This window comes from Oryzias latipes, chromosome 18, assembly GCF_053564925.1.
Source record: "Oryzias latipes strain Hd-rR chromosome 18, Olatipes_Hd-rR_3.1".
NCBI lineage: Eukaryota > Metazoa > Chordata > Actinopteri > Beloniformes > Adrianichthyidae > Oryzias > Oryzias latipes.
The window spans coordinates 33,753,003-33,775,595 of record NC_136254.1 but is presented as its reverse complement, the minus strand read 5'-3'; the positions used below and the strand labels follow the sequence as shown (position 1 = coordinate 33,775,595).

The window sequence follows — 22,593 nt, the reverse complement described above, 5'->3', positions numbered from 1 at the left end:
GCCTTCATGTCCTAAACGTTGCTGATGGAAATCCTAGACTTTCATTCTCTGTTCTCTCCAAATGTTTTCACGCCATCATGTTCTTTCTGTCACCAATCAATCCATCCCATAATATCCCCATTGAAAAGAAATAGATGGAAACAAACATCTGTGGAGTTTTTCTGTCCAAACTGGGACTTTGGTTGTCATTTTAGAGCCAATCACATGGATGGGTTGATGTCCATCAGAGAAAAACAGCAACTGAGAGAAATGCTGCATTCAAGTGCTGCTGGAATGATGGGAAAAATGACTGTCCCTCCTTGTATGCACTTCATTTTGTGGACCCTGCTATCTTCCTCCAAGAACCGTCTTTGTTCTTTGCGTGTAGCAGTGTGACCCGGGGACAGCAGATGCAGCTGAAAGAGGAATGAAGCCTTCACTGCATGTTGTGGCTCCAGGAAATGCAGTGGTGGTGGACACAGTCACACCTGGGTTTAGAATAATGCTTCCTAACCAGCTGCTGACACAGCTGGAATCATTCAGGTACACTGGTGGCAGGTGTGATGGGGCCCTCCATCCTGGTAGCAGCAGCAGGCCTGCATCCTGGTCTCAGAATAGGAGCCTGTCCTCTATTTGGAGGACAGGCTCCTCCAGCTCAAACAGCTGTTCTGTGGCTCCCACAGGAACAGGGCCGGCTAAAGAAGATGTCTGGTGAGGCGGGAGGCTGAGTGGGAACCAGAGCGGGCTGAGGAGGACTCCACCAAAGCTTCAGCTGTGACACCAGCTCTGCCTTGCTGTTTTTGTGGCTCACCCGTCATTTCCCAATCCAGTGGTGCTGGAAGCTCCAGGACTGACTCTGCTGCTGCTACAGATGGAGAGGGACCAGGAACAACCAGAAGAAGGACTCTTCCAGCTTATGTGTCATCAATGTGGTCAACATTTATTTATTTATTTTTTATTTATTTTTTTCAAGCATTGTAGTCAAAGCAATAAAGAATTTACACATATTTAACAAACTCATTACAGAAATGATGAAATGCATAGATTAAAAAGACAGAAAACAAAACAAAAATGTCACTTAAATCATCTATGCTTAATTAAATACAGTGATCATTAACTAAAGTATAAGTGGAGTTTAATTGATTGCTTGAAAAGGAGTTGGAAGAAGCAAGCTTATATAATCCCACCCCTACTGAGTTCATTCATTTGATAGTTTTACAGAGTTTTAAATCCGGTTCTGATCAGATAGATTCTCTTGAAGTAACAAAATCCAGTGCCTAGAAATGATTGATGATCTTCAGAAAACATTCATTCATGATTTCAGTAAACAGTAACGATACAGATATGTAATAATAATTGATTATCATTAGAACACATGATCACATTAAACCAGAAATTATTGCTACACATTGCAGATCAAGTAAACAAAATCAATGGCTTGTTGATTGTAATTCAAATTTTCAGTAATAATTATTGCACATTAGAATGTAACACTCAGTGGTTGTAATTAAAAGAGGTTTGATTATTTATAATTGAAGCAGCACTTTGGTACAATGTTACAAACTCTGGTTTTAATTAAAGATGACTGTGAAGAACCGACAGAGGATCAAATGTTAAAGAGTGAAAAAAGAGGCTCAGTTAAGTCTGTAAACTTTAAAAACTGTTTGGCTAATCATTGGAATCCTACAGGTTTTAAAGGAGTGAACTCACAGAATGCATCACACTAAATTTTACACTGTAAAATAAAAACTATTGTTTTTGCTTCAAAATGTGTTTTAGATCTCCTAATTTTTGCATCTGGGTAAAATATCACACCTGGACTTGAGCTTCACATCGTGCAGCAGCAGAAGCAGTTCCTCATCATCAGCTTCCATAGCAGGAGGCATGGAAGTGTCTAGAACAAACCATAAACGTTTCACTGTAGGAAACACACAAAGACAAATGTTAGTAAAACAGAGCTAATTTACCAGCAGGGAACAGCTGCCTTTGGGCCAAATGTTTGGCTGGAGGTTCTCCTCCTCTGGGAGGAGGCAGTACAGGATCTAAACAAGAACAAATGGACATTCTTACCATATAGCTAAATGGATGGATGTGGGATTGCTGTAAGAATAATAAATATGCATGAATACTCTATGTGCTTAGCTGGTGATGAGAGTTTTTTGACGAGCTGGGAAGTAGGGAAATGTTTGCCAAGTCCTAAGAATAACTTCACAGAAGCAGTCCGCTGGACAGCAGTTCAGATCTGGGTGGATGAGGGGTAGTTTGACTGGAGGATCATTTGCATTGCCATTGCAAATTTGCAAAAAGATCCAAAACTGGTTTGCAAAAGTCAGTTCTCATTCAGTTAACAGCTAAACCACCTCCTGGCTGCTCACTGTACTTTTAACAAAAATAATTTTGACTGAATTAATTCCTATATTTACAATTCCTCCACACATACAGAGTTGGCTGACGCCTCTACTCATTTTATTACATCATTTTGAGCGCTTCTATTACTGCTGTAGTTAGAAAATCCTCCTCTTCAAAGCATGAGGATCTCCACCTTTATCCTCACTTTCACAGGAATATCACAGATTATAACAACGTTTCACGTATTTCATTTGATCAGATCTGTCGTGACATTTGTTTTGTGAAGCATTGATTACAATTTAAGGTTTCATGTTTTGGGGGGAAATGGAAAACATGAATTACAGATGTTAGCTTTTGATATTTCCCCTTTTCTAACAAATACAGACCGAGCATTATCTTTGTTGATCAGACAAACATTGTCTGATCAACAAAGAAGGAAACCAGCTGACCTGTTCCAAAGACGAGAACAAAAAAGGTTGATGAGTGATCAAACGATCACAGAAACGGGATTTAATAAAGGTTCACGGTTTGAATCCCAGAAATATAGGAGCTACAAACACAACTCAGAGGAGCTGGGATCTGTCATATTGAAGGTTCATGACGCGCCTGTTTGCATGTAAGCCACAGCAGGCTAACACATAGAAGCGTGATTGGTCAAGTTAGGCCACAGGAGTCGTGCGTGATTGGCTGTAATATGACCTGGCTTTGCTTACCTTGTGAGCCTCAGTGCTGAGCTGCGATCAACTTTGTTCCTACTGGACAAATGCAATACTGATGGGGCATCGTGGGCAGAGTCACGACTCTCGTGGGCGGTGTCACGACTCTCTCGAGAAGTAACACGTCCGCCATCATCCCTCAGTCATGGAGTCACTACTGAGTTACTATCTACTTGAGGCACTTCCGCTGCTGTTACAGCCTCTCATGTATCAGTAGAAACCAGTTTCAATTATGGTTCAGTCATTGACGGTGGTGCTGCTGAAGTCATTAGGGCAACAGCAGGGAGCGAACAGTAAACTGAAAGTTTATGCTCCCAGTCAAAGAGGAAGCAGACCCAGACGAGAATTTGCCTGCGATAGTTCAGTCATGATGTCAGCAGAGTTCTGTTGTGTTTCTGCTTCTTGTCTGTTGATTTCTCCATGTGTGTGGTTCTGCTTCTGTTCATGAATGTTCTGTTCTTTAGTTCAAGTTTCTGTTTGATGTTTAGAAACTTCCACCTTTTATGGTGGCGGTTCTTTCTAAAGACTATTCAATGAACTAACGTCTGAATTTGGAGAAAGTTGGTTTCAATGGATTCAGACACAAAATGATGATGTTTACACGATGGTGGAAGTCAGAGGAGCCGTGTGAGATATTTATGTGTCTTGCCTCTGTTGCTGACGGAGACTCCCCTGTTGCGGCGATGTTTTCGTCCGGGACGGTATCATGATCAGGGGCGTGGCCTAATGGGAAACCGTCACTGACTGGGTATAAAATCAGCGGCTCAGTCTTTTAGTTTCAGTCACGGTTCATAGATGTTTGCAGCAGATTTCTGGTCTGTTTCTGCTTCTTCTCTGCAGAACTGTTGAAATTTTGTTTCAATGTATTCAGACACAGAAAATGATGAAAATGTGGAAGATTTGACACACAGTTTATTTGTACGTGGAACTTGTTATCCTTTTTTTAATTTAAAAGTCTGTTAATTTCTACCAATGCATCTAATGTGAATCTTTCCAAACCATGTTTTAGTTTGTTTTCCTCAAATGTTCCTCAGAAACTGAGTATTCAGTCAGTGATCAAAGACTTTAAAGTAGAAACTGTTTTGGTAGAAATGAGGTGAAAGACTGAAAACATTTGACTAAATGAATAATCATCAGGAATCATTGATTGAAATGTGTCTTTAGATAGAATTAGAAAAGACTATTGCTTTAATCCTCTTTACTCATTTCTGGATTGGATTCTAGTTTGGATTGGACTTTTATTTTGAAAGGATTTGTCTTTGGTCCAATCAAAGTCACATGTCCTTTGGTCTGATATCTATGTGGACAGAAATACTTTGGATCTTTTAGAAGCAGAAATCAAACATTGAGAAGACATTTTCACTTGGAGGTAAAGACTCAGATTTAGAAAAGTTTCTTCCTGTTTTCTTTGTTTCCAGGTGAACCAATCATTGCTGCCCCTGGTGATGATGTCATCCTGCCGTGCCGCCTGGACTCTCAGGAGGATCTGCGTGGTTTCACCATAGAGTGGACCAAAGTGGACATGAAGCCTGATCCACAGGGCCGCATCCTTTTTGTGTTTCTGTACTGAAGTAGGACCATAACTGAACACATGATGGAGTCATTTATCCCGAGAGTGTCTCTGGACCAAGACGGACTCAAACGAGGAGACGTGACGTTAAAGATCAGGAACGTGTCGCTCCAGGATGAGGGGAAGTACAGCTGCTTCATTCCTGGGAAGAACTTCAGGGAGACGGTTCAGCTGGTTGTTGGTGAGTTTGCTCTGCAGGTTCTCCCTCACATGAAGAACATTTGTCCTGAACAGCAGGCAGGAAATGATGTCATCTCTTTGTTTCAGAGCCAAACGGAGTCAGAGCTCCAACCATGGAAACATCCCAGGTTGACATCATCTCCACTCTAGATCCAGGTGAAAGGAACATTAAAAAAAATTATACAAAAATGAACAAAATCTTGTAAAAGTTTGTGTGTTTGTTTGTGTTGAGTTGACGTTCTAGTTGCTGATGACACAGTTGTTCAGGAGAACATGGAGAATTGAGCCTTCATGTCCTAAACGTTGCTGATGGAAATCCTAGACTTTCATTCTCTGTTCTCTCCTATTGTTTTCATGCCATCATGTTCTTTCTGTCACCAATCAATCCATCCCATAATATCCCCATTGAAAAGAAATAGATAGAAACAAACATCTGTGGAGTTTGTCTGTCCAAACTGGGACTTTGGTTGTCATTTTAGAGCCAATCACATGGATGGGTTGATGTCCATCAGAGAAAAACTGCAACTGAGAGAAATGCTGCGTTCAAGTGCTGCTGGAATGATGGGAAAAATGACTGTCCCACTCTGAAAACACACAGGAAGGTCAGAAAAACAACCCATCTTCCAGCAGCACATGAATGCAGAAGAACTTTCTGCCCCTAAACAAAGGGATTTGTGTGTGTAGTGCGCCATCTATGGGGAGACACCAGAATTACAGGAAAATCCAACATGGATGTGGATTAGCAATCTCATTGATTCCAGTTTGGTGGACCAGATTCAAGAATTGAACAGGCTGCATTTGGGCTGGAGTTCACCCCCCCCCCCCTACTATAAACAGGTAAATGAGAACTCTCCAAACCAGGAGAAATCTGTCATTTTTCTGTAACTTTAGTTCTAAACTGAGTTTCTAAAAATTAAAGTTTGACTTTATGATTTATTTCAGGGTCAAATATCCAGTTTTTCATCCATAACTGGTAACAAAGAGGCTGGAAGCTCATTTCACTGCATTTATTTACCATTAAAAATGATAACATGTTTTTAGACGATATTGAATTATTATGATTGCTGTGATTTCATCATTTAATGAACTTATCTCAGCAATAATAAACTAAATATTAGTGAGAAATTAGTGAATGAATATATTTTTAGTTCCTTTTTCTTCTAGTTTCTCTGTTGAAATGTTCTTTATTTATTTGTTTGTTTATTTCCAAGTGTTCAACTAAAAACTCAACATCATAAATAGAATAACAGTAAATGACAGTAAATGACTCAGTGAGGCTTCAATGGGATTGTTGCTGTCATGGTTCAGAACTGAAAACATTAAAAAAATCATCCAAAAATGTTTTTTTCTTCTTAAAACTACAAATCCCAGTTTTTTTCTGGTTGAAGCTGCAGCCACTGAAGGTTAAAAACTCCTGTTTGGTAGATCAATAAAGTTTGATTGTGGTTGATGATCTTTGTGTTTATGTCTTCTGTTTATGGCAGAAGAATTTCAATGGAGTTGAAGTTCCAGAGAACCTTTGAGCAAACCTGTTTGGATGGTTCCCCTCCCGGACAGCAGGTGGCAGACGTGAGCAGGACGCTCAAACCCAGATTTATCTTTTTTCTATTTATGTACAAACATTTGAAATACGCAGACAACAAGAACTATAATGAAAAATAGGTAAATAAATCATAAATATGAACAATTTTGATGAACAATTTTCCTCCTTGAACACGAACAAAAACAGAAATATGATAAACCATGAAAGGACGTTTGCTTTGATGTGTAGAAAAAAGAGAAACTAAAGAATTGAAGCTGTAAGAAACTGATCCTTCCTGCAGAAAGATGAGATCCTGAGAGAATTCAGGACTCACTTTTTGTTGTCTCCTCTGAAAGACACAGTTGGAAAAACCTTCCAGAAGGATCCAGAACAGAGACCCAATACATCCATTGATTAATTGATTTGGTTTATTTCAAGCTTTCATTCTAGAAAATATGAGAAAAAAACACAGATTTATCAAACTCATGACAGAAATAATCAAATGCTTTGATTAGAAACAAACAACGACTCACTTCAGTCACATTAGATTGATGACATGGAGATGATTCACTAAAGTCAAGTAGATCTTGATTTCTTGCTGGAAAAGCAGAGAAAGAAGAGAATTTCTAGAATCCACCCCTACTGAGTTCATTCATTTGAAAGTTCTGCAGAGTTTCCAGAATCCAGTTCTGATCAGATCAATGCAGATTAGTTTCTAGGAACCAAATGGAGATCTTCTTGATGATTGATCATCTTCAGAAAACATTCCTTCATGGTTTCAGTAAACAGTGACATGAATCACACACCATGGAACAGATCCTGGAGGAAATCCTCATGGATGATCCAGAATCATCTCACTTCAGCTGCAATCCAAGTGTGGCTAGATAACAGGACATCCAACAGAAATCAACCACAACATCCAGATGTGGATTTGGGCAATGGCTGTCAGCCAATCGTCATCCTCACCGTCAAACACTTCAATGACATCCAGATGGGCCATGGAACATCCTGTGACATCACTGCACACGCGTGTTCCCACTGAACTGAGCGCCACACTCCGCTAGCATCAGAAAGATGTGAGCGTTCAGCGTTAGAGTCCTAGCTAGGTCTGCAGTGGATCCCAGACTCACTGATGGGATGGAGTCACGCTTTCAGAGTCACGCTTCAGATCAGTTTGAGGTCAGGAAGAAGGAAAAAACAGGAGAAAACTACCAGATTAAAGCTGACAGAGGATTTATTTCATGTTTCAAACACATAGTTCATACAAAAATACATCAAGTATTTACAAACACACACAGACCAGAAATCACTGCAATCATTTTCTCACTGAGGACTATTTCTAAAAACACTAAAGACATTTCTGAACTCAAGATATTCCTAGAAAAATATCAAGACGTCCAGATAAACAAAAGTGCATTCTGGTGCATTTTATTCTGAAAAACACAAACAGATGATTACTAGATGATGAACGCCACTGGGTGGGTGGTGGGGTTCTCCGGTTCACGTGTGCTGAACCGTGGCTACTGATGGATCCCGGTTCATCCGTCAACCTTTGCCCCCTTACTGCTAACCGTGGGGGCAGATGCTGATGTGACTCATTGTTTTCCTGAACGGACCGAGGTCGGTGACTAAGTTCTCCAGGTGAGTAATCAGGAGATGTCCCATCAGTGCCCTACCCGCCAATTTTAACTGCTCCCCCCTTAGTACACACACCCTTCCCCCCTCAAAATATACACTCCAACATAAAACACACACACATGCACACACATTTTGCAAGGAAGGTGGGACGTAGGACCATCTGTCCCCTACCCCTTCCCTGGTGGGGGGTACGGGTCCCTTGGCGGCGACTGCCATGTCCCCTGGGTGCCGGTCTCCTGGGCCCGGCGGTGCTCTCTCCGCTCTGGGGGGGGTTCACATTACACCTGAGCCGGGGGGTGTCCGTGTCCCAGTGGGTGGGTTCTGGTCCTTGCCCCTGGGCGCTGGGCAAACTTCCAACAGTGGCCGAGCCTGGTCGGGCCATGTTTACAACACCCGTTGTGGGCCCCCCTTTTTCCCCGGGGTGCTCCCCTCCGGGGTGGGGGTGGCTGGCCCCTGCCTTGCTCCTCCTTGGACCAACCGTGGGTCGGGTGGGTAGCTGCCTGGAGTGCGGAGTGTGTCTCCCTTGGGGGGTCCTGGCTCGTACCTGGGGTTGGGGCGGGGGGATGCCCAGAACTCCTGGGTGGTGAAGGGGTGCTCGTCTGGGGCTGTGGGTGCCCTTCTCGGGTGGGGCCCTGCGTTGGGCTCTTCCGGCGCGGCGGGGGGGGCTGCTCTCCTGGTTGGGCTGGGGCGCCGCTCTCTTTACCCTGTGCTTCCCTGCTATCTTGCTCTGGGGGCCCCGTGGCGGTCCTGCTGGTCCTGGCCTGGGTGGCGGATTTGGTCGCCCGGGGGGCGGTTGTCCCCTGCCTGCTGCCGTGTGGCGTTTGGGGGTTCCGGCGGCTGCTGCGGCAGGGGTCTGGGTTTGGGGGTGGCTGGGCGCTCCTCCTCCTTCTTTTCACATTCCACCATCCATTTTAGAAGAACATAAACACTCACCTGAGCACAGGTGTTAGCTCACCTTTGCACTAATAGTTTGCATGATTGAATGAATGTAAGATTTTACACTAGTTGGTTTAAAGGCATAGGTATGCGTTAGTGAACACTATCTGTTTTGTGTACATGTTGACATGTGGACATTTTTGCAGCTAGCAGGTGTGTTGATAACATTTCAGTGTGTGTGGACAGGCCCCGCCCTTTTTGTACTACATTTGAACCTAGTAATGATAAACAACCAGTAAACCTGTCTGCTGTATGCTGCTTCATGGTCTTTACCCCCCCCCCTCCCACTATCACCCTCCTACCCCCCCCTCTCTCTAGCGTCCCTCTCTCTTCTTCCCCTCTTTCCTTTTCCGTCCGGTCCAACACCAAAGATTTTCAAACATGATTGAAATTAATAAAGTTTGGCCTCAATTACAAAAGGGGTTTATTCAGACATACCTTTGGTTTGTCTGAAGATTAATAACCCCTCTTGTTAAAGTAAAATATGTCCAACAAAAGAGGCCCTCAGCTCTCATCTGTCTGCCCAGCTGTTGGACAGGACAAGTTAGAAAAAAGTTCTATGGTTCTATTCTAAAGTTCTCCAGGTAGAACTTAAGAATAGAATAGAATAGAATAGAATAGAATAGAATAGAATAGAATAGAATAGAATAGAATAGAATAGAATAGAATAGAATAGAATAGAATAGAATAGGTCTTTAATAATCCCTGAGGAAATTTAATAATGGCCATCTGCTCACACTCATAAAACACATACACATATTAAAAACAATAAAAATAGTAAAAATAGCAATAGACTAAAAAGATTAACAGATAAAAAGATTGATAATTTTAAAAAACAGTGGGTAAGAAAATGAAATAAAATAAATAAATAAAAACAAGAATTACAAGAAATTACTTCTAAGATGCCCTGCCAGAGGATTGTATTGCCTGATGATCCACAAGATCCAGCTTCAGTCCCACCACAGAGCTCGCCCTCTTGATGATCTTATTGAGCCTGGAGATGTTCTTCTTGCTGCTATTGCACCAGCACACAGCAGCATAGAGGAGACACTTCCCACCACTGACTGATAAAACATGTGGAGCAGTTTAGTGCAGATGTTAAAGAAGCGCAGCCTCCGGAGAAAGTACAGCCTGGACTGGGTCTTCTTGTAGAGCTGGTCCGTGTTGGTAGTCCAGTCCAGCTTGTGGTCCAACACAACCCCCAGGTACTTGTAAGTCTGTACCATCTCCACACTTACTCCCTTTATCTCTATCTGCACGGGCTGAGGAGTTCAGGCTTTCCTTCTGAAATCCAGAACCATCTCCTTGGTCTTCTGGATGTTCAGCTGCAGCTTATTCTCCCCACACCAGGCCACAAAGTCCTCCACCAGCCGCCTGTACTCCCCCTCCTCTTCTCCTTTGATGTAAGCCACTTTAGCTGTATCGTCTTAGAACTTCTGCATGTGGCAGGTTGAGGTGTTATAGCGGAAGTCGGACGTATACAGCGAGAAAAGAAGAGGAGACAGCACTGTCCCCTGTGGAGCCCCTACACTGCAGCTGAGGGTACTGGAGACAGACCCCCCCATGCGGACATACTGCTCCCTGTTGGTCAAAAAGTCCATGATCCAGGACACCAAGAATGGTTGCACAGTCATCCTGGTGAGCTTCTCCTGCAGCAGGGGAGGATGGATGGTGTTAAAGGCACAGGAGAAGTCAAAGAAAAGCATTCTCACAGCGTCACCTCCTTCATCCAGGTGAGAATAGGTGCAGTGTAGCAAGTAGAGGATTGTGTCCTCCACCCCTACTCTCTCCCTGTATGCGAACTGCAGTGGATCCTGATCTTTATTCTGAAAAGTCTCTTCAATCCTTGAAGACGAGCAAAGCAGCTTTGGAGAGATGGAATGCTTTCAGACCAGAGGAGGTTTCTGACCCTACATGACGAAAACAAAGGATGTTAGAAACTGAACAGAACCAGAACCACAAACATGCAGAAATCCACAGACAAGAAGCAGAAACACAACAGAACTCTGCTGCTGACATCATGAACCAAGACTGAGACAGGAGAGTAGAAGTCTGTTCTGCTGCTGTCACTCCTTTAGGTGACACTCCCCACAGATTTGCTGTAACCTGATCTCACATTGTAGTGTCATGATCGTCCACTAGGAGTCCCACGGAGCAGGAACTTTTCCCCCCATGACATCCACAGGACTGGATCTCTGGAAGACTTTGAGTCAATGACCAAAATATATATAAACATGAACAGCAGCTTTTCTGACGTGAATAAGGCAGTTATTGGTGCACCATAGGTGTGACCATGTTAATCACTTCAATGAAACTTGTCCATTCAGGAAAAAAGATCCAGACCATAAACGCAGGAGGGTTCATTTTTTTATTGATTTCACAGTTTTACCTTCACTGTTGTTTTTATGCTGTGACATTTCTCTCTTAAATCCAGTGGTGGATCGTACATTACACACCTGGGCCTTCAGTAGAGCTACGTCTGAATCATTTAACCCCTTCATGAACCATTTTTATTTCTCTAAATAAACTGGATTAACAAAACTAAAGAAATCTCACCATGCAACTACAGCCAGCACAAACACATTGAAAACAATCACATACATTATGAATATTATTTATTATGGTATTTATCATAATAAATGCCTTCACTTGGGTTTTCACCTTAAACCTAACTAAATCCTCCATGGAGAACATCACAGTCAGTCTGTTTAACCGATCCAGAAGTTCTGTGTGGATCTGTGTCAAACTGGACGAGGCTGCATGTGACTTCCTGAAACTACTGTCCAATCAGAAGGTCTGAAAAGTGTGACATTGCCTTGGCCTGCTAGAAGGCCCTGCTGACAATATCTCAAAATCTGATTGGTTGAAAGAAATGAATGACCGACATTGATTTCGCATCACAGGACCTTCAGAACAGAGAGTGAAGGTCCTTACCCTGCCTGGCAAAAAAGTACAGCTGAAATGCGATTGGTTAAATAGTCCAATGTGAAAATACGTCTGTCTGGAAGCAGCATAACCGTCATAAACACAATAAAAGGGAATGGACGGACTATTTGGGATGATTGAATGAGTATGCATGGACAAAATATTATTATTACATGTGTTAGGGTTACGTAATTATCGTTTGCTTACACGCTATAATCACCATAATATTATGGTCTGAATTCTATCTTTCAGTAAGAAAACAATGACGTGGGAAGGCAGAACTCCTCTGTGACAGACAAGCTTCTCCTTCTGCAAAGTCCAGCAAAAATTCTCATCTCCTGTGTGGTTCTTCTCTTTGTTAGGGAAAAGTCAGAACACTGACAACATGATTCAGTTATTTGTTAGGCCTTCAGAGAAGGCCTTGAAGACCCTGACGGCCCACAACTCATTAATGAAATAAATAAATGTAAAAGTTTTGAACTGTGCGGTTTAAGAGTCTAAATATCAGAGCAGCTTCAGGAAAATAGCACCAAAAAAAATCACAGCTTAGTCCTATAATAAATACCAGGGACGGGTTATTCTTTCAGACAACACAATATCTCCCCTTTATGACACGGCCTCTTGAGGTCACTTTCAGTTTGAAAAAAACCTGAGACTCTCAGGTTTCAACTGTCTGTCTGTGTTCATTTCACTTTGTTCTGGTAGAACTTCCAACATTTTAGCTCACAGACACCTTTGATGTTGTCTAGAAGAACACCAAGAACCACAGGAACCTGAACAGACCTGCTGTGGGTCGGTTCCTGAAGGAGAACATGAACCAAACTCTCAACACTTCAGATCAACCTGGATCAACACTTCAAACCACTGAGATCCACAAACATCGTCCAAAACCTCAGACCTTCAGACTTTACGGTGATCCAGCACACCTTCAGAGTTCAGGAGTTGAGAACCGCAGAAACAGATCCAGAAGGTTCTCCAGATGAATGAAGGAGTTCCAACCATCAGGCAGAAACGGGTCAGAACCAGAGGATCCTCACGTCTTCATGGACCAGTTTCCATCCACGGTAACACAGCGGTGACGGGCGTGTAGCGTCTCCATGTGGCTGCAGCTTCAGAAAGTCTCTTCAATCCTTGAAGACGATCAAAGCAGCTTTGGAGAGATGGGATGTCTTCAGACCAGAGGAGGTTTCTGACCCTACATGAAGAAAACAAAGGATGTTAGAAACTGAAGATTCCTGCAGAAAGATGAGAGATCAGAGAATTCAGGACTCACTTCTGGTTGTTTCCTCTGACAGACACAAACACAAACAGCAGAGAGGATCACTGAGGGAAAAAGTCCAAGAAGGATCCAGAGAGCCGGTCTGGAGCGACTGATCCAGATCCGGTCTCCTCCTGGATCTGGAGTGGAGATGATGTCAACCTGGGATGTTTCCATGGTTGGAGCTCTGACTCCGTTTGGCTCTGAAACAAAGAGATGACATCATTTCCTGCCTGCTGTTCAGGACAAATGTTCTTCATGTGAGGGAGAACCTGCAGAGCAAACTCACCAACAACCAGCTGAACCGTCTCCCTGAAGTTCTTCCCAGGAATGAAGCAGCTGTACTTCCCCTCATCCTGGAGCGACACGTTCCTGATCTTTAACGTCACGTCTCCTCGTTTTAGTCCGTCTTGGTCCAGAGACACTCTCGGGATAAACGACTCCATCATAACTGTGGTCATGGTCTGCCTGTTCCGGTAAAAATACACAAAAGGGACGCGGCCCTGTGGATCCTTTGGATCGGGCTTGACCTCCAGTTTGGTCCACTCCACAGCCTGATCCCGCAGATCCTCCTCAGAGTCCAGGCGGCACGGCAGGATGACATCATCACCAGAATAAACAGACAGAAGATTTTCACCTGGAAGCAGACGGACAGGAACGACGTGTGACGACCAAGAAACCTCTAGAATCTGACAAACAGGAGACGATCACAGATCAGAGTTTGATGAGTAAAATCAAAGCGGTGCAAATCCTGCGATTTGGGCATAAAAGTGGAAACTCTGTGAATTGTAAGGGAGCTCATCCATACGTCACTATCAGAGTCCCTGATTGGTCAAAGTTCAACCTGGTTTAACTGGTTATCGATGATCGTGTGTTTTAAATGCAGAGTCTGTAAACGGTTGTGGAACTTGTAGCTACGCATGAATACGGTGCATTTTTACACGCCTTTAGATCGACTTTTTATTGGAAGTGGCCGCATGAAGGAGCGTTGCTGAGGGAACGTAGCTTCAGAGAAAAGCAGGTGTCATCAGCATAACGTTCAACAAAGACATGTTCATGTTTTTTTTAACAGGGAAAGTCTGTTACAGATGAAAAGGATGCCGGAGGAAAATGCCAACATTTCACCAAAACTCAATCTTTTTTTCCACCTTTAATGGCTGCAGCTTCAACAAGGAAGTCTGGGATTTGTAGTCTTTAATAAAATAACAAGAACCTTTTCATTATTTTTTTTCTCAGAGGTTCTGAGGGACAATTGACACATTTTAACCAGAGTGTCATAACAAGAACAAAATGTCCTAAAATGTCTCCTTGGTTCAAATGTAAAGACCATTCTGTTTGTGCTGATGTCATTTTTTGTACCCAAATATGATATTTAATTTTCTTTCTCTTTAGTTCATCTTAAATCTAAAATCATAACAGAAAGAATAAATAAATGTATTGTTTATTATTTTTTAATTTTAAATCAAAGCATTGAGGTGTATTTTCATCCTATTAGTGATCAGTAATGGAGGAAAAACTTTATATTTGACCCTTAAATTAATTATAAACTTAAACTGTTTATTCCAGAGTGTCTGGAGATAACCAGATAACCAGAACTTCTGATGACTCAGCATTAAATCATAGAATGACTCATCATCATTAAAGGATGATGAGCAGACGAAACCCTACAGAATAAAAATAATTTTTACATTTTTTTCCTTTTAATAAAGGAAATCTGAACAGAATCAAGGTGTTTTATGAGTCTAAACATTTTATTTTAAATAAACACACTTTATGAAATATTTTTAGATAAACAATTTATGATATAAAAATAAAGAAAAATATTGTGCTGTATTTTGCCTTTTTTTTAACATTTTTCTCATACTGAAAACAATAAATCATTTTAAAATCATTTGTAATTAAAGGCTAAATTTTTTAAAGATATTTAACAATAAACCTGAAAACAGCAGAACATTTATGGATTTACCGTGAACGTTTCTACAGAATAAATCCACACAAAATAAAGTCAAGACACAAAGACGATTCATCTTTAACACGTGGACAAAGACTGACGGTTCAAGACAACTGTTGCTACAACTGCAATGACGTCACGGTTGCCAGATATTCGCGGATTTCCAGCCCAAAAGTACTCTAAAAACGGTGCGCAAGCGCAGTGTGGACTGCTAACTCAGTTAACTCCTCAAAAAAAAAAAAAAAAAAAAAAAAAAAAAAAAAAAAAAAATTATCAGGTGAGAAAAACACTAATTGACGGTGTAATCATAATAAAAAGAAATTGGTATAAAACTTTTCTTTACAAAATATTTGTTGAATTAAATAAAATTAATTAAAAAATATTTGAAAAAGAAATTATTCATTTATAATAAAAATAAAAACAAATAGAACATTTAAAGCCTTTAAATGTATTACTTCCATTTGAAATAGACACTAACTGAATCCTATAATTATAAACGATCCTATTTTTTATTATATTTTCCTATTTCTTAAGGAATGACGGATGTTCATGGGTTGAAATGTCTTTCTATAAAAAGACAAAAAAACAGCAGAACAGACCCCAAACCCGCATAGATCATGTCCACCCGCCTAAAACCAAACTAAACCCGCAAATTCTAAAAAAAAAAAAAAGTCTTGAAATAAGCGGGAAACCGCCCAATCTGGCAACACAGTTCATGACAGTTTCTTGTTCTTCCGGTTTTGAGCGTCCTGCTCACGTCTGCCACCTGCTGTCCGGGAGGGGAACCATCCAAACAGGTTTGCTCAAAGGTTCTCTGGAACTTCAACTCCATTGAAATTCTTTTCACATTTGTAGAATTTTCAGCTTTTGCCACAAACAGAAGAGAAGTTTCTTTCTAAGCCGCCTCTCCTCTGATCCTCTTTCTTCAGGCAGTGAAGGTGATCTGCTGAGTTTCTGTCCTGTGATCAACCATCCAACCAGCATCTGAGCAGAAAACCTTCTTCTTTGCTGTTAAAGACTCTTTCTGTTCTGACTAACAATCACAGGAAGTAACTACAGGGACCGTCTACTCCATTACTTTGGTCATTACAGTTTGTAAAACAGTAGATTCACATGAATGTATAAAGTGCATCATCAATGTTTGTCTCATAAAATACTAAATACATTAAAAATACAGAATCATTTCAATTTAAAGAGACGTGTCATTTTCTAGAAACTCAGTTTAGAACTAAAGTTACAGAAAAATGACAGATTTCTCCTGGTTTGAAGAGTTCTCATTTACCTGTTTATAGTAGGGGGGGGGGGGGTGAACTCCAGCCCAAATGCAGCCTGTTCAATTCCTGAATCTGGTCCACCAAACTGGAATCAATGAGATTGCTAATCCTCATTCATGTTGGATTTTCCTGTAATTCTGGTGTCTCCCCATGGCGCACTACACACACAAATCTCTTTGTTTAGGGGCAGAAAGTTCTTCTGCATTCATGTGCTGCTGGAAGATGGGTTGTTTTTCTGACCTTCCTGTGTGTTTTCAGAGTGGGACAGTCATTTTTCCCATCATTCCAGCAGCACTTGAACGCAGCATTTCTCTCAGTTGCTGTTTTTCTCTGATGGACATCAACCCATCCATGTGATTGGCTCTAAAATGACAACCAAAGTCCCAGTTTGGACAGAAAAACTCCACAGATGTTTGTTTCCATCTATTTCTTTTCAATGGGGATATTATGGGATGGATTGATTGGTGACAGAAAGAACATGATGGCATGAAAACAATAGGAGAGAACAGAGAATGAAGGTCTAGGATTTCCATCAGCAACGTTTAGGACATGAAGGCTCAATTCTCCATGTTCTCCTGAACAACTGTGTCATCACCAACTAGAACGTCAACTCAACACAAACAAACAAACAAACATATGTTTACATGTTTATTGCACATTATTGAACATTTCCACGATTGGAAAGGAGCAGAATTGAAGAATACAATTCTTATAATTGTCTTCTCACTTTTAAACATTGTATAATTATTAAATTTCTCACACCATCCATCATCCATCCATCCATCCATCCATCCATCCATCCATCAACCGGTAAATTCAGAGCTTTGTTTTCTGGCTCAGTTCTCTCTTCTCCATGACGGACCGATACAGCGACCACATAACTACGGACGCCGCTCTGATCCACCTGTCAATCTCACACTCAGCTTGGGTGATGGACAGCCTCCCCCCAAAGTCCTCATTCTCTGCTTCCTCCAAAGAAGGCGTGTCAGTGGGATTGAGGAGATCCTCTAAGTTCTCCTTCCACCACCAGACAATGTCCCCAGTCAAAGTCAACCCCATCAGCTGTGCTCACATTTCACCGTGTACAGTTCTAATCCACACAGGAAATACATTCCATTCATTTAGACCTTCTTATTTCTGAAATCTGATTTCATTCACAAACAGCAGGTCAAAAAGCTTTTTAACACATTTTAGCTTCAACTCAAAAAGTCATTTGATCAAAATATTGTAAAAAGTAGAAATAGTATTGCAGCTGTTTGGAACCAAAACATTTTGGTCCTTTGAGGTAAAAGTGTTGTTCAAGTAAATCCATTTCCTGTTTGACTTTGTCCTCCAGTGTTTTCCAGTCTCAGTCTCATTCACACTGATGGATCCACTGAAGAACACTTCCAGCCACCAGAGGCTGTGTGGGTTCAGGGTCTGTTAAAGGTTTCCATAGGTTCCTGACCCTACAGGAAGAAAAGAAAGGATGTTAGAAACTGAAGATTCCTGCAGAAAGATGAGAGATCAGAGAATTCAGGACTCACTTCTGGTTGTTTCCTCTGACAGACACAAACACAAACAGCAGAGAGGATCACTGAGGGAAAAAGTCCAAGAAGGATCCAGAGAGCCGGTCTGGAGCGACTGATCCAGATCTGGTCTCCTCCTGGATCTGGAGTGGAGATGATGTCAACCTGGGATGTTTCCATGGTTGGAGCTCTGACTCCGTTTGGCTCTGAAACAAAGAGATGACATCATTTCCTGCCTGCTGTTCAGGACAAATGTTCTTCATGTGAGGGAGAACCTGCAGAGCAAACTCACCAACAACCAGCTGAACCGTCTCCCTGAAGTTCTTCCCAGGAATGAAGCAGCTGTACTTCCCCTCATCCTGGAGCGACACGTTCCTGATCTTTAACGTCACGTCTCCTCGTTTTAGTCCGTCTTGGTTCAGAGACACTCTCAGGATAAACGACGGTATCATGACTTCAGTTACTATCCGCTTGAACTGGTAATAACACACAAAACTATACGGATCTGGTTTTATCTCCAGTTTGGTCCACTCTATGGTGAAACCACGCAGATCCTCCTGAGAGTCCAGGCGGCACGGCAGGATGACATCATCACCAGGAGCAGCAATGATTGGTTCACCTGGAAACAAAGAAAACAGGAAGAAACTTTTCTAAATCTGAGTCTTTACCTCCAAGTGAAAATGTCTTCTCAATGTTTGATTTCTGCTTCTAAAGCAGAAATCAAATCAAACCAATCTGCACCAGCAGAAGATTTCAGACCAAAGTGGAGGAAAACAGTCAAAACGGAGAATGAGAAGAACCACTGCATTCAGGAGTAAAGAAAGGAGCATGTCTGTTAAAATGGTCTGATGATAAGAAGATAACGAACCAAAACAACTAAACTAACTCTGAGCTAATAGGACAACTGCAGCAGACTGTTGCAACGGTAAAAAAATATTAAAACAAAATGAATGAGCAGAGCTATAGAATCGAGATCATTTCTTCTCCAGAGGATCAATAACATTCTAAAAAGTTCAGTTCTATGGTAGTTAAATAAAGAGACTTAACGCGCATGCTCACTCAGTTGATCTTAACCGGCAAATTCAAGTCTTTAAAATAACTTTATTGATCACAACGCTCCAAAACAAAACAGTGTAGTTCAATAACAGGAAAAGAACAAGCCAGGGGGATATTCCAGGAAGCATGTTTAAACTCCCCTGACTTTAAGCCTGAACTCTGGCTGAAATCCGCCTGAACTTGCTTACTCTGGGTATGTCGGTTCCAAAAGACCGGATATCAGTTTGCGTAATTACGCTCCACTTGGTAACCCTGGGTTAACGCACGTGCACAGCAGGTACATAAAGACATTCTCAATGGATCGCCGATTTCTGGAGTCACCATGGAAACGCGTGGAGAAAAAAAAGAAAGTGCAACACTTGAAACGGAAGTGAGACAGAGTCTGAGATTTTAATGACGGCGGATAAAGATTACAAGTCCATCAAAAAAGTAACACATCTGAAAAATAATTTAAATAAATTAGTTAAATATATTCAAACTCAATAATTGTTTATACAACTCAAATTTACGTATTTATCTAACTAAATGTCACATTACTCCATTAATCTTTTTTCCATCTTAATTACTTATATTTCTTGAACTCTTATATGTCTAAGTTTGAGCCGGCAGATATGCTCATTTTTATAACAATAAAAAGAACGGAAAAAAATGCACGGAGTGCAAAAATTCATTAAAGAATTTTCCGTCACTGTCTTAACCCTTGTGTTATCTTAGATGACCCCACCCTTACATTGACGTGTTATTCCTACCATGACTAAGGTGGATAAAGGTGGAAAGATTTCATGTAAAGTGAAACCAGTGAGGTTCACAAATCATTGAAGAAAAAAGGTTCAGAGCACTGTCTAGATGACCCAACTCCCAACGTTAATGTGCCTAGGATAGCACAAGCGTTAACATTCAAGTGGTAGGGGTGCTATATAAACTCATCATCCTCTCCTTTACTCTCACTCATGGTGCAGAGGTTAGCATAGTAGGACAAAATAGCTCGGCAAAACACGGTAAAACACAGTAAAATAGCTAAACAACTAAACACATTTTGTAAAAAACCCACACTTAAACCCAAATCCGTCCAGACAGGCAAAAGGAATGGTATCCCAGAATCCTTTGCGGTGCCGATCTAACAGCAGCATCAAAGTTACACCTACTTAATTGAATTAATTCGAATTAAAGTAAAATAATTGTCTGAAAACTACGTGTTATTTTTAAGGTGACCTAACAAAAAAATGATTTATCTTAACTGAAGCAAATATTTAAGTTAGATCAAAGTATAAAGTTTATTTTTCCAACATCCATATGTGGTCTTATCACCCTCTCACGGTGGAAAAAGTATTATCTGAGCTTTTTCATCCACTAAATCATCTTCAAATGGACACGCCATGCTGCTTCACCTCTCTATAAACAAACTAAGCTTCAACTAAACCTGCTCCCGACCAGGTTATGTTCAGAGCATGAGTTGCTATGGCAACTTGACCTAGCCTGAAACATACCTCCATTTCTGGAACCGAAAGCTGAGGTTATCAACTTCCTTAGCCTCAAACTTATCGTGGGAGCTAGCATAACCTGCTTTCTGGAATACCCCCCAGGGGGCGACAAAAAATATATTATTTATTTTTTTTCTATTATTTTTGACTTTTAAGAACAAAAAAAAAAATTCCGACAATCAAAGAAAGTGTGTGTCAAATTTTCATAATTTTCTGTCCATCTGAATACTTTGAAACAAAGTTTCAACATTTCTCCTGAGAAGAAGCAGAAACAGACCACAATGTTGCTGCAAACATTGATGAACCAAGACTGAAACTGAAAGACGGAGCTGCTGCTTTTAAAACAAGTCAGTGACGTAATAGAATAGAGGCCACTCCTCCAGGCAGAACACGACAGGAACAGGAGGAGCCCCCACGGAACCACGACAGGGCTGGGCCAATGGATAATCTAGCCTCAAATTTAGAAAATAAAGTACCCCGTTCAGAGAAATCTTCCACATTGTCATCATTTTGTGTCTGAATCCATTGAAAGAAACTTTCTCCAAATTCAGACGTTAGTTCATTGAATAGTCTTTAGAAAGAACCGCCACCATGAAAGGTGGAAGTTTCTAAACATCAAACAGAAACTTGAACTAAAGAACAGAACATTCATGAACTTACCTTCAACATGTGAACAGAACCAGAACCACACACATGTAGAAATCCACACAGAAGAACCAGAAACACAACAGAACTCTGCAGACATCCTGAACCGTGTCTGAGACTTGAAAACTGAGCTGCTGCTTTAAACAATGTCGATATGCTAGTACAGCTGAGCCTGGAAGTTGAATATCAGAAGCAGCAATAGGAGAAAGCTTGCACAGCCATAGTCCGCCTCCACCCACGGGAGGCAGCCCAGCAAGAAGAGCAAGCCACAAGCTCCCGAGCGCGCCCGGACAGCGTCAAACAAGCCACAATTTGATTGGCTGACCGCGCTACTGCAGCTGTGATTTGATAGGCTGTTCCAGCTACTGGTCAGGGGGAGTGATACTGACTTGTTTTTATAGCAACAGCTCCGTCTTCCTCCCTTAGTTATGGTTTGATCATGATGTCTGCAGAGTCCTGTTGTGTTTCTGGTTCTTCTGTGTGGATTTCTGCATGTGTGTGGTTCTGGTTCTGTTCACATGTTGAAGGTAAGTTCATGAATGTTCTGTTCTTTAGTTCAAGTTTCTGTTTGATGTTTAGAAACTTCCACCTTTCATGGTGGCGGTTCTTTCTAAAGACTATTCAATGAACTAACGTCTGAATTTGGAGAAAGTTTAATGGATTCAGACACAAAATGATGACAATGTGGAAGATTTGATTTGACACACAATTACTTTCTAAGTGGAAATTTGGTAATTCTGTAATTTCAAAGTAAAAGTTAGTAAATTTAATCTACGGTGCATAAGTTATTAAAAAAAACTGCTTCAGAACATTAAGGTTAGATCACGGTTAGGTTAGGTCATCAAACGCTTCGTGATAAAAACTGCAGAATAGAACACAAACACTTAGAAATAGAGTAATTATATATTCATAGAAGACAGACTGATAAGACATTATTCTTCAAAGTCTAGTTGTTTTTAAATTCCAACATCAGTTACAACATGACCCTCACTTTCCTAAACAGTTTTCTCCTTCCCTGCCCCCCCCCCTCCACTCCCTGCTACAAACTCAAAAAAATAATGAAAAAACTTTCACACCTATTCAGAACATCATCCTCACCAAAGACTCATCTTAGCACTGTTGTCACTTTAAACCATCTCATTGCTCTTTGGCACTATTTAGATGGCTGTTGTTCTATTCATTATAACTGTTATGGTATTTTATTATTTTGTCTATTTACACTGTGGGGGTAGAGGACCATCTGTGCTGCATGTCTACTTTATGCAGCATACTCGGCAATAAAGCTGACTTTGACTTTTGACTTCATGATACAGGATTTAACATTTCCCATGAGTCTTAGTGGCTGACCTCCAGGTCACCACAGAGTGTTGACAAGATAAAGGGGATCTGGGGGGTATTCCAGACAGCAGGTTAAGCTAGCTCCCACGGTAAGTTTGAGGCTAAGGAAGTTGATAACCTCAGCTTTCGGTTCCAGAAATGGAGGTATGTTTCAGGGTAGGTCAAGTTGCCATAGCAACTCATGCTCTGAACATAACCTGGTCGGGAGCAGGTTTAGTTGAAGCTTAGTTTGTTTATAGAGAGGTGAAGCAGCATGGCGTGTCCATT

The 22,593-nt window shown here is 41.3% G+C and overlaps 3 protein-coding genes and 1 long non-coding RNA gene across 7 annotated transcripts in view; 1 reads left to right on the top strand and 3 right to left on the bottom strand.

The window, feature by feature from the left end:
• Positions 1-22,593, bottom strand: part of LOC101161542 (myelin-oligodendrocyte glycoprotein-like) — a 48,482-nt gene that overhangs the window by 5,558 nt on the left and 20,331 nt on the right. The gene's annotated exons all lie outside the window — the stretch shown is intronic.
• LOC144987011 (uncharacterized) lies at positions 4,527-5,615 on the top strand. Its single transcript, XR_013650856.1, has 3 exons — positions 4,527-4,795; positions 4,882-4,950; positions 5,479-5,615. It is a non-coding gene; the product is annotated as an uncharacterized LOC144987011 (long non-coding RNA).
• Positions 11,245-15,175, bottom strand: LOC101161788 (myelin-oligodendrocyte glycoprotein-like). Its single transcript, XM_023965993.2, has 4 exons — positions 15,040-15,175; positions 13,363-13,710; positions 13,089-13,276; positions 11,245-13,010 (listed from the first exon to the last, which is right to left on the bottom strand). The coding sequence occupies exons 1-4, from the start codon at positions 15,098-15,100 to the stop codon at positions 12,987-12,989; spliced, it is 621 nt and encodes a 206-aa protein (XP_023821761.1). The 5' UTR covers positions 15,101-15,175; the 3' UTR covers positions 11,245-12,986.
• LOC111949254 (myelin-oligodendrocyte glycoprotein-like) lies at positions 16,934-21,297 on the bottom strand. Its single transcript, XM_023965990.2, has 4 exons — positions 21,004-21,297; positions 18,099-18,425; positions 17,825-18,012; positions 16,934-17,746 (listed from the first exon to the last, which is right to left on the bottom strand). The coding sequence occupies exons 1-4, from the start codon at positions 21,086-21,088 to the stop codon at positions 17,711-17,713; spliced, it is 636 nt and encodes a 211-aa protein (XP_023821758.1). The 5' UTR covers positions 21,089-21,297; the 3' UTR covers positions 16,934-17,710.